At 46.3% G+C, this 12,283-nt stretch overlaps 1 protein-coding gene across 16 annotated transcripts in view; it reads right to left on the reverse strand.

Moving 5' to 3' along the window:
- Positions 1 to 12,283, reverse strand: part of LOC140426606 (ral guanine nucleotide dissociation stimulator-like 1) — a 409,325-nt gene that overhangs the window by 173,738 nt on the left and 223,304 nt on the right. For 10 of the 16 annotated variants that reach the window (XM_072511583.1, XM_072511588.1, XM_072511581.1 and 7 more), the window contains exon 1: positions 963 to 1,305. The exons of 2 other annotated variants lie outside the window; for them this stretch is intronic. In XM_072511583.1, the coding sequence (XP_072367684.1) occupies positions 963 to 1,157 (195 nt within the window). In that variant the 5' untranslated portion in view covers positions 1,158 to 1,305. Of the gene's footprint in view, positions 1 to 962; positions 1,307 to 12,283 lie in introns of those variants that run through there. 4 more of the 16 variants (XM_072511589.1, XM_072511577.1, XM_072511582.1 and 1 more) reach the window with 2 other exon arrangements.

Consider the following 12,283-nt stretch of genomic DNA (forward strand, 5'->3'; position numbering starts at 1 on the left):
CTTTGATTTTTCTTTCTCTCTCTCCAGTACCTTCCCAAACAAACACCGAAACAAGAACTCAGGACTTCACCTGGACCAGAACAGTGTAGTGATGCCACATTTAACATTTTGAAATCCAATGCGCAGTCGGTCCTTTGCTAACACAACTGATTTGACGTGTTGAACCTATCGGGACACAACTGCGTTAAAATACAAGAGGCAGACAACTACTTCTTCGCATTTAGTGAAGTTAAACCAATCGCTGTTTTCCAATGCACCCCCAGCCACCCCCCCCCCCCCCCACACAAACACACAAACACACACAAAAACATAACCCCACATCGCTGAATTTACAATGTGGCGATTAAAAGCTAACACAACAGCCCCCTTAGCGGTTGCACGACACAATTGTCCAAATCAAAAGACGCACTCTATGTATTCGAGCCCTTCTCTGCGAGCGGCAAAAAGCAGAGGCTGGTGCAGTGAATGTGGATGGCTGTGCGGAGTGCAGACTCTCCCATCAGAATGGATATAGCCAACATCCATCCATCCCTCTTGGCGAGGCAACAACAGCCTCTGTAGAAAAGCTTTGAAGGTCCAGAAATGGCCAATTAAATCAAAAGTGGCGTTTCTAATTTATAAATGAGTCAAGCACGCCAAATGTTCGCTAGTTGAACAAAACAAAAATCGCTTAATTACTTAAAAGCTGGGCGACCGAATAAAGATGTACACAAATTATTATGGCCCAACAGCCAAGATATATTCCACAGATAGATGCCACTCAATTATAGTGACCCTCACCCATCCCATCCCACACAGTCACGATTTGTCGGTCTGTTCAGCTAACTCGCGAGATAACCTCATGATGGGAAAAATAAACTCAGTATTTGGAATGTGCAACTGTGCAGAGAGCAACAACTGCCTGTTCAGTACAGCCATCACCACACACTGAGAATCAAGCCTTGCCTTTCTCTCTGACATACCGAGGAGTTGTTGTCCTCCGGACACCGGGCTTGATAGCTCTGCAGGGCCACATTAGGCTCGCCCAGTAGCTCCAGGACCAAACTCTGCTGAATGTTCCGCACTGCCGAGCGCTTGCGGTCGAACATGCCGTGAGTGCCCACATCGGGGCTCCAGGTCGAGGCTGGCAAGAGTCCCACAGGAGACGGGGAAATCATTGGGGGGGGGGGGGGGGGGGGGGGGTACCGGTTTAAAAAATCATGTTTCCAGCATTGAAACTTAGACTGCAAAGAAGCCGGCTTTTCTAATCTCCCTTCTTTTTCTTCTTGTTGTCTTGCAGCCGCCCCCCCCTCGTTCGCGGAAACTGACCCAGCCTCTCTGTCTAATGAGCAACAGCTGCTGGCCAGCGTTGCCTTGTCCCCTCCCACTCCACATCCAGCTCACGCCCACTCCGGCTCCTGCCGCCGCAGATTACCTCCCTCCCTCTCGCCCATCAGCGCTGATCTCATCCCCTCCATTCAAATGAGCGCCTGGTGTGTGTGTGAGAGAGGGAGAGAGAGAGAGACCCTGGCAGGAACCCAGGCAGGCTCAACCTGGCCCGGAGCAGACAAGGTGCGAATTTGGAAACGCTCACATCTCATCGCTCTGCACCAACGGAGGCTTTTCTAATGGGAAAAAACAACCAGGGACACATTTCCTTACATTAAGTGTCTATTATTGTTCATTAGAATAATGATAATTGGAGTCTTCAGCAATGACGAGGGAGGCTGGCGACAGGCTGCGATTGTTTTCCTTAAGAGTAGGGAAGACTGAAGGGGGACTTGATTGAGGTGCACAAAATTATAAGGGACATAGATAGGGTGAATAGGAAGAAACATTTTTCACCAGAGTAGAGGGTCAATAACCAGGGGGCATCGACTTAGTAATTGGTCGGAGATTTAGAGAGGATTTGAGTAAAAACTTTTTCAAGCAGAGAGTGGTGGGAATCTGGAACTCACTGCCTGAAAGGGTGGTAGAGGCAGGAACCCTCACAACATTCAAGAAGCATTTAAATGAGCACAACAATCATCATAGCATACAAGGTGGGCGGCATGGTAGCATAGTGGTTAGCATTGTTGCTTCACAGCTCCAGGGTCCCAGGTTCGATTCCCAGTTTGGTGAATCTCTGTGTGGAGTCTGCAAGTTCTCCCCGTGTCTGTGTGGGTTTCCTCCCACAGTCCTGAAAGATGTGCTGTTAGGTGAATTGGATATTCTGAATTCTCCCTCTGTGTACCAGAACAGGTGCAGGAATGTGACGACTAGGGGCTTTTCACAGTAACTTCATTACAGTGTTAATGTAACCCTACTTGGACAATAAAGATTATAAGGTTACGGACCAGTGTGCTGGAAAATGGGATTAGAATAGATGGCTGACAAGACACAATGGGCCAAAAGGCCTCTTTATGTGCTGTAAAACTCAATGACTCTTGACAAGAGTGCAGAGATTTTTACAGAATGTTACCAGGGATGAGGGACGGACAATAAGTTGCATGGAGAGACTGGTGAAACAGGGTTTGTTCTCCTTAAAGGTAGTGGGGTTCCCAGGCATCTGCTGTTCTTGTCCTTTTAGATGGTAGTGGTCATGGGTTTGGAAGGTGTTGTTGAATCCTGTTCGGCTGGCGGTCAGCAGCACCACCCAAAGCTGCAGACTGGCTGTCCGACCTCTCAGAATCTCTCCAAATGGAGAAAATCAAATTCGCCATCCGAGGGTCGGACAACGGCTTCCACAGAACGCGGGAGCCATTCACCCAATTGTTCTGGAATCTGTTTGTGCCCAACGAACAAGCAGAAGAATAGCCAAGAATCAGGGGAGGCGTGAGAGGGAGGGATAGACCCCAGGGAGGGGGGGGGGGGGGGGGGCGGGCAGTTAAACCTAAGAGAAAATAAAGGCAAACCACAGGAGATGGGGGAGGGGGAAGACAGTGAACAATAGAGGTGAACCAGAGAGGGGGCGAGGCAAGGAATGATAGCCTGAAGGAGAGCACGGGAAACGACACCAAACTTACAGTAACAGAGAGCAAGGAAAATACGGGCGAAAGACGGGACGAACGGCCGAAGTGGAGGTGAACGCGCGACGACAATGGCAGCGAAAACCGCCCAGGCGAAGCAAGTGACAACACCAACACCAGATCCATTCTCGTATTGCCCTCGCTGTATTGGACATAACTACTGTAATTGTTTCTTCGGCACCCAAATGTATATGTACCTTCCCAGTATCTCTCCCGCGCCCCCCCCCCCCCCCCCCCCCCCACCGCCCCCAACAATCAGGAGCCTACTTGTTTGTTAAAAATAATATTGCTAACTGTACAGAGTTGCTGTTGTTGAGCTTGTGCACAATATCATACCAGATGTTTTTCTCTTCTATATATATATATATATTCTGTGTACACAACTGGAAATATACTTTGTTCAAAAAAACAATTAAAAACATTTATTAAAAAAAACTGTGGCAACAGCCAAGAGAAGCAATTTGTGTGAGTACTGCCTGCATAAAATGTAACTGGACTAAGTGACAAGGAGCCATGGTATTTGATTGTGGGTGAGGTGCATGTTTAAAAAATAAGGAATCCTGAACTTTGGCAATTTTAACCTGGATGGAACTGGCAAACCTTACTGTACACACAAGAAATTCATCTTTTCCCGTTGTATTTACTGAAGACTACACTCCCCAAGGGATAAAAAGTATAGGTTAGAGAAAATATGCCACGATAACTGGTCAGGGTTAATATTGGGATTCATAAAGTATCCCTCTTTGTTTTTAAATGTTGTCTCTCCACCTTTCTAATTAACCCTTTTTTATTATTATGGTATTAAAAGAGATTTTAGCTCCATTCATGTTAAATAGTGACATTCTGCTAAAAGTCTAAAAACAAGTATTGTATCATGGGTTTTCAGCAATTTTAGTCATCACAACTAATCAACACCTGTTTTTGAAGAAATAAAATACTTAATCAGCCTATAATTCTGGCTAATTTTCAAACCATATCATGTGACAAATTAAATACTCATAGTGAAACAGACGTCCAACAGAGTTCTGCCTTCTCTCTCACTGCTGCCAGATTTATAAGAAAGAAATCTGTATTATAAGATCTGTCTGCCGAGAAACCTGCAGGGAAGTTCAGAATTAGAGTCTTCAGTGAATTTCCGTGAGTGGATTTTCCAATTAAGAAAAGACCTGGGAGTTTCCATTGCAATATTTTCAAGCCTGATTTTCTGCCTGTCCATTTTAAGAGCTACTGGAAGTGAAAAGCCCCAGGCTTTGATTTCTTTGCGGAAGATCTTGGAACGTGCAGCAGCAGGTGGGCCTGAAGATAACATAGTACAGGAGAAGGTGGCTGGTGGGAGTGGATGTGATAAAATATCCCTGATCGGATCCCAGATGAGAACCCAACTATTTGCAAGTTGTAAAATTGTGAGGAAATGTTACTGCACCCCAGGGCCAAACACAATATCCCTCATAAATTATCTACACCCCTGGGGCCCTTCAAATCTAAAAAATATTCCATTAGCTAGCTATCTGCAAACAAGTAAATGGTGCTCAAGTTCTATTAGCAGAACACTTCACCTGCAAATCAGTGATTACCTCAATTTTACAACACATTAATCACAGCTCTAGCAGCCATGGTGCGTGAATGCATCTTTACCCAGTTTTAATAACATTACTGCAAAAAATATAAAATATGACAATTTCTTTCATTCATCACAATCCCACTATAACTTGTCACAGTTGGTCTTACAATGTACACAAATATACCCTTTTTTAAATGGTGTTAGTCCCTGCACCTTCCGAATGAACCCATTTTGAATAATTGCACAATACATAGATTTTAGTTGTATTCATGAGCAAAAGTGAGATTATCCTGCCATTGAGACTTGGGCTGCTAAATACATGCGTGAGAACATTGTCGAGTGTTCTCTCTGATTCAGCCGTCAAACACTGGTTGTCTAGGCATGTTTAGTTCAGTAATGTGGCAGACACACTTGAGCCTACTGCCGCACTTGTTGTCTGTTAGCCTTGGAGGAGGAGAGGGAATGAATGAAGGCCATAACTAAGCTAAAACCTCAGACCTTATTGTGTCTTTTGAGGCACCTTTGACCTTATTTGCTGTTTTGCCAAAAAGACAGCACTCAGATAGTGCTGCACTTCCACAGTATTGCACTAAAGTATTGGCCTAGATTGTGTGCTCAAGTCTCTTGAGTGCGGCTTGAACCTACAACCTTCTGCCTCAGAGGCAGGTGTTCCCACTGAGTCATAGCTGAGTCGCATTTGCGTAAGGAAGACCTCACATTCAGCGAAAAAAGCAGATCACCAGCTTCCACACTTGTGGAAGATGGGACCTGTACGAGCTGGATAGGTTGCACCCCAGCAGGACCCAGACCAATATCCTTGCAGGGGTATTTGCTAGGGTGCTGCAGTAATCATGGGTGACTTCAATCTACATATAAATTGGGCAAATTAAATTAGAAACAATATTGTGGGAGATAAATTCCTGACATGTGTACAAGATGGTTGTTTAAATCAGTATGTTGAGGAACCAACTAGGGAATGTTATCCTCGATTATGCAATGAGAAATTAATGGGCCTGAAAACCAATAAATCCTCAGGGCCTGATAACCTACATCCAGGGTTCTAATGGTTGTCAGCATGGAAATAGTGGATGCATTGATTGCCATCTTCCAAACTTCTGTAGGTTCTGGAACATCCCAGCAGATTGGAGGGTGGCGAAGGTAACCCTGCTATTTAAAAAAGGAGGGAAGGAGAAAACAGGGAATTCCAGACAGGTTCGTGCCTTACATCAGTAGTACCGAAAATGCTAGAGTCTATTATAAAAGATGCGATAACAGGATACTTAGGAAACATCAACGGAAGTAGACAAAATCAACATGGATTCATGAAAGGGAAATCATGCTTGACAAACCTACTGGAGTTTTTAAGGATGTAACTAGTAGAATAGATAAGGGTGAACTAGTGGAAATGGTGTATTTGGATTTTCAGAAAGCTTTTGATAAAGTCCCACTTAGGAGGTTAGTGTGCAAAATTAATGTGCGTGGGATTGGGAGTAATATATTGGTATGGATTGAGAATTGGTCAGCAGACAGGAAAGAGAATAGGATTAAATAAGTCATTTTCGAAATGGCAGGTAGTGCCGAGTGCAGTCCAATAGGGATCAGTGCTTGGATCCCAGCCATTCACATATTTACCCAGTGAGTCGACAAATATCTGGCAGATGCAGTATAACGTGGATAAATGTGAAATTATCCACTTCGGACAGAGAAATAGATTGAAAGAGTATTATTTAAATGGTGCTAGATTAGGAAACGGTGAACTACAAAGGGACCTGAATGTCCTAGAACACCAGTCACTGAAAGCAAGCATGTAGGTACAGCAAGCAGTCAAGAAGAAAAATGGTATGTTGGCCTTCATTGCAAGAGGACTTGAATACAGGAGCAACAATGTCTTACTGCACCTGTCCACAGATGAGACCACACTTTGGAGTATTGTTGGCAGTTTGGTCTCCTTATCTGAGAATGGATATACTTGTCATAGAGGGAGTGCAGCAACATTTCCCCAGACTGATTCCTGGGATGGCAGGATTGTTGTGTGAGGAGAGATCGGGTCAACTGGGCCTGTATTCACTGGAGTTTAGAAGAATGAGAGAAAATCTCATTGAAGCGTTTAAAATGTTGACAGGACTGGACAGACTAGCTGCGGGGATGTTGTTTCCTCTGGATGGACGGTCTAGAACAAGGGGTCACCGTCTCAGGATACAGGGTAGGCCATTTGGAACTGAGATGTGGAGAAATCTCTTCACTCAGAGGGTGGTGAACGTATGGAATTCTCTACCACAGAAGGTTGTGGAGGCCAAATCACTGCATTTTTTAAGAAGGAAATAGATAGATTTCTAGACTCTAAAGGTGTCAAGGGGTACGGGAGAGTGCTGGAGTGTGGCTTTGAAATAGAGGATCAACCATAATCAGACTGAATGTTGGAGTTGGCTCAATGTGTCGAATAGCTACTGCTGCTCCTGTTTTTTTATGTTTCTATGCCAACGAACTAACCAACCACTTGTCTGGGGCTGAATCACACAGCTCATCTGCTGCTAGTCTTCCACAGGAAACAGGTGCCAAAACACTACAAATTGGACTGGCTCAGCATATGGAAATCCCCGAACACAGCATTTCATTCAACTTCTTGCATTATGGGCAAGTTAGCTACAACAAATATGAAAAATTCTAACTTTGTCTGCTGTGGTTAATAGCGTAAAAAGTCAGCTTGGGCGGGAATGAGGAAAATGATGAAAGCTGCACAAACTGTGAATTGAAAGCAGAATAAAATCCAACCAGTGCACTTAACTGAAAAAAAGCCGGTGTTTAATGTTGGTTGAATTGAAACCCACTAATTAAGGAATACATTCAAATGTTCTAGTGGCTTTACTTAATTGAGGTCAGTGTGTGTACTGACTGATTTTTAAATATGGTGAATTGCCAAATTTTGCAATGCTGATATTGTTATTGTTGACAACGCAAACTGACAGCAAAACAAGGTAACGGATTGGAGGAGCTTGGCAGCCATTAAACCAAACAAGTATACTCACTGCACTGTCGTCCTCCTGTGTTGCAGGTATTTGTGCAAGTGATAGATTTAATTCGTAGCTACGATGAGTGTTTAACTTCGTGGTAGATATGTTGTTTTCCCTACAGCTTTCAACATTATCAAGGTTCATGTTGGGAAAGATCCAAATTAGCAGCAATTCAAAACAAATTTGGACCAATCCACAAATGACTATCTTACACTTCATCAAGTCTGGCAACATGCAAAACACAGGATAAATAAGTGCTAATTTCACACATGTTAACGAGGCTTTACAAAGTAACCATTTATGCTTACAAATTGAACCACAAAGCTATTGATTTATTTTGTCCAGTTTGGCAAGAATTTTGTTCACGATGCCGTACCCTGACTCTTCATATGAAAAACATTTCAAAGTGGTTGTCCCATTTCCACTTAGTGTTTGATTTTCCGCCTCTTGTGTTAAGTGCCTTGAGAGGTCTTGTTACATTAAGGTATAATTGAAATGCAATTTTTTTTGTGATGATCTCTGATTCTACAAGCTGCATTTGAAACAATGAAACTTCCGATTACAGTTTCTCATTTCTTGATCACACCAAATTGGGGCTCTGAAAGAATGACCAATCGGACAGTGAAACGCTGTTCCACTGATGAACTGTTTGGAAAAGAAATTTGACATCATGGCCAGAGTCTTTACTCGACGGTTGCCACTGGGCTGGTTTAGCACAGTGGGCTAAACAGCTGGCTTGTAATGCAGAACAAGGCCAAAGCGCTGGTTCAATTCCCGTACCGGCCTCCCCGAACAGGCGCCGGAATGTGGCGACTAAGGGCTTTTCACAGTAACTTCATTGAAGCCTATTTGTGACAATAAGCGATTATTATTATTGTTGCCTCAGAGGTTTCTCAGAAATGATTGGTCAGCGGCCCCATTGGGGATCACCACCCAGGGTTTGAGACCCCTGACCTATTGGACAAGGGCTACTGCACAAAACAAAAGTGTCCACAGGAGAGCTGGGGTTATTGTTCTAACAGTGGGATACCAATGACGTTATTGAAAATTGAACAGAAAATGTCACACTGATGCAATTGATAGAGCTTTACTCTCGATGGAGCTTTACTCTCTTTTTAACCCATGCCATGGGATTGCTTGGTGCTGACCTCCATCTGAAAACATAGAATGGTTAAGTCTCCACTTATATCTCTCATCTTCACAGAAGAGAAAAAATGATGCAATTTATCCGTCAAAACTTCTTTTGGGAAGGCTTGACTATGACATGGTCATTTTAGAGATTTCATTAGCAAATCAGTGGACCTTTGCCTAGCAACGTGAATTCTAACCTTTTTGTTCAAGGGCATTCGATGTGGATAAATCACTACGCATTACATCCCTCCAAGATAAAAGCTTCACCTGGAACAACATAACTGAGACAACTGTGTAAAACGTAAAACCGGCAAACTACCTACAAGATGCATTGCACCAAATTATCAATAGCATCTCTGAAACCTACAAACTCAACCACATAAAAAGACAAGGGCAGCAGTTGCATGGGCCACTGTCACTTCCAAGTTCTTCTTCAAGCTTTACCATCCTGATTTGAACATATATATACTTCATTGCCTCAGAGATAAGAGGCTGGATTCTCCAAAAATGGGGCTATGTCCCCACGCCGGCGTAAAAGATGGGCGTTTCACTCCAGACATTCCTGAAAAGAATATAGAGCAATTCACTTACCTTCAGGGGGCTGGCAGAGACCCGGAGTGCTTCACGTAGCTTTAGCTGCGGACACTGGCCCCCGCACTTCCGGTTCAGAGCATGTGCACGGCGGCGGCCTCCAGCGGCCACACCGAGCGCCATTACGGACTCAGACTGCGGACCAGGACCAAGAGACAAGGTCCCACCAATCTGCCCTGTGCCGCGTCATCCGACCCGCGCAATCGCCCATAAGCCAATCCCCCCCCCCCATTTGCTTGATCCCCCTGCCCCAACCAGGGCGCCCGCGGACTGAGTCCGCAGCCGCCGCGCGTTAGTCCCTACCGGCCAGACGTTGTTAGAACCACGCCATCGGGAACTCGGACAGTCGGGACCCGAATATTGCTGGGAGGGCATCTAGCAACAGCCCCCCAGCCACGCGTCGTGATTCGCAGGCGAGCGATTCTCCGGGAACCAGAGAATCGCAGGAGTGGCGCCAGACCTGATTCGGGCGTAAAAGTTGATTCTCCGCCCCCGCGCAAAACACGATTTCGCTGCGGGGCTGCGGAGAATCCAGCCCAACATCTTTGGACTTCCTAAAAGCATTGAGGAAGTATCTTTACCTGAAGGACTGCAGTAGTTCAAGAAGGCCGTCCACCATCACCTCAAGGGCAAGTAAGGATGGGCAATACAACTGCCAAATTTTAAGAAAAAACTACGGGCATGATTCCACGACCCCGTTGTGCCTGGCGCGGATATGGGCACAACGGGTGAATCGCGAGCGAAATCCAAATGGGCTCTGCGCCAAGGCGGTGGACCAATCGCAATTCACCTGACTCCCTCCATCCTGTGCGGCCTGGATCTCACCTTCGCTGGGCAAGATACAGATCTGAATACTTAAATGAGCCTAACGGTTCATTTAAATATCCCGATGCTGGGTTCACCCGCCGCACGATACTCAATGGCTGCACCTGGGAGACTTCACCAAGGTGTTGTTTAGTACTGGTTCACGCAAACATTTACTAGTTAATATATAAATGCCCGAATAAAATATTTTAAAAAAAACATTTACTAGTTGTGGTTGTAACGGCACCTGAGGGATCTCCTAGTCCATTGTAGGCCCCCGACCAATCATGGACAGGAAGGTGACACCCTGGCACGCCTCTTAGCATCTGAGTACTTTGGCACTGCCAGCCTGGCACCTCTACCTATGGGCCAGATGCACTGCCAGGGTGCCCATGTGCCAGGTTGGAACTGCCAGGGGGCTTGCCAAGTACAAGGAGGGTCAAGCGAGGGTCCTGGGGTATTCCCCAAGGTTGGGAGAGTATGAGGGGGGTCAAAAAAGCAGGAGGGGCCTGAACACTGGGGGAGGGGGGGGGGTAAGATTGGGGCTACCAGACAAGATGGGACCCGATCTGAAGTTCATCAGCAGGAAATCCCTCTAAGTGCACCTCCAGGGAGGAAAACTCCCCGAGGCCAAAAAATGGCAAAGTGCCGTTGGATAGCAGGATGAATCTCAGCACTTCAGCCACCAAGAATCACCCCACTAAACATGCCGTTCAGTGGACTTTAACTCAAGTCTGCTGAATCGTACCCTATGTTACCATCCAAAATAAACTCAAGGGACATCACATTCTGCTTCAGGTTATCATGAGCCATCAAAGCTTCATTGCAAAATCCTCCCCCCAACAATGTCACAGGCCTCAATTTCACTTATTCTTAAACGGGAGAAAGATCCTGGCAGTGTGGGTCAGAAAGGCTTTTGAATGTGGATGCCAAGTTGTTGGCTAAGATATTGGCCACAAGGATAGAAGACTGCGTTCTGGGGTGATAGGGGAAGACCAGACGGGATTTGTTAAGGGCAGGCAACACAAGGCCAACGTTCGGAGGCTTTTAAATGTTATTATGATGCCCAGAGAAAGAGAGGTGGAGGTGATGGTAGCGATGGATGCGGAGAAGGGCTTTGATCAGGTGGAGTGGGAATACCTGTGGGAAGCGCTGGGAAGATTTGGGTTTGGTGAGGGTTTTATCGGCTGGGTACAGTTGCTCTACCAGGTGCCTGTGGCGAGCGTGCGTACGAACCGGTTGAGGTCGAGGTATTTTAAATTACGTCGAGGGACGAGGCAAGGGTACCCCCTCTCCCCGTTATTGTTTGCTCTAGCTATAGAGCCACTGGCCATGGCGCTAAGAGCTTCGAGGAACTGGCAGGGGCTGGTTCGGGTGGGGGGGGGGGGGGGGTGGAGCACCGGGTCTCGCTCTACGTGGACGATTTGCTTTTGTACATTTCGGACCCGTTGGAGGGGATGGGGGAGGTTATGCGGATCTTGGGGGAATTTGGAAGTTTTTCGGGGTATAAATTGAACACGGGGAAGAGCGAGATGTTCGTGATTCAGGCTAGAGGGCAGGAGGAGGGACTGGGAGAGCTGCAGCTTAGAATGGTCGGGAAGAACTTCCGCTATCTGGGAATCCAGCTGGTTCAGAAATGGGAGGCACTGCATAAGCTTAATCTATCCCGGTTGGTACAGCAAATGGAAGGGGACTTTAAGAGATGGGACATGCTCTCGTTGTCACTGGCGGGGAGGGTACAGACTGCGAAAATGACGGTCCTCCCCAGATTTCTGTTTGTCTTTCAGTGCCTCCCCATCTTCATCCCCAAGGCCTTTTTCAAGCGGGTGAACAAGATCACCTTGGGCTTTGTATGGGCGAATAAAACCCAGCGGGTGAAGAAAATGTGGTTGGAGTGTAGTCGGGGGAGGGTGGGTTGGCGCTGCCGAACTTCTGCAACTACTACTGGACGGCTAACATAACCATGATTAGGAAGTGGTTAATGGGGGAGGGGTCGGCATGAGAGCGGTTGGAGGCGGCGTCATATAAAGGCACCAGTCTGGGAGCATTGGTAACAGCACCTCTGCCGTTCTCGCCGGCCCGATACTCCACAAGTCCGGTAGTCGTGGCAGCACTGAGGATCTGTGGGCAATGGAGGAGTATAACAAGGTGGAGGGTGCGTCGGTCTGGATCCCGATTTGTAACAACCACAGGTTTGC

Source organism: Scyliorhinus torazame, chromosome 7 (genome assembly GCF_047496885.1).
Source record: "Scyliorhinus torazame isolate Kashiwa2021f chromosome 7, sScyTor2.1, whole genome shotgun sequence".
NCBI lineage: Eukaryota > Metazoa > Chordata > Chondrichthyes > Carcharhiniformes > Scyliorhinidae > Scyliorhinus > Scyliorhinus torazame.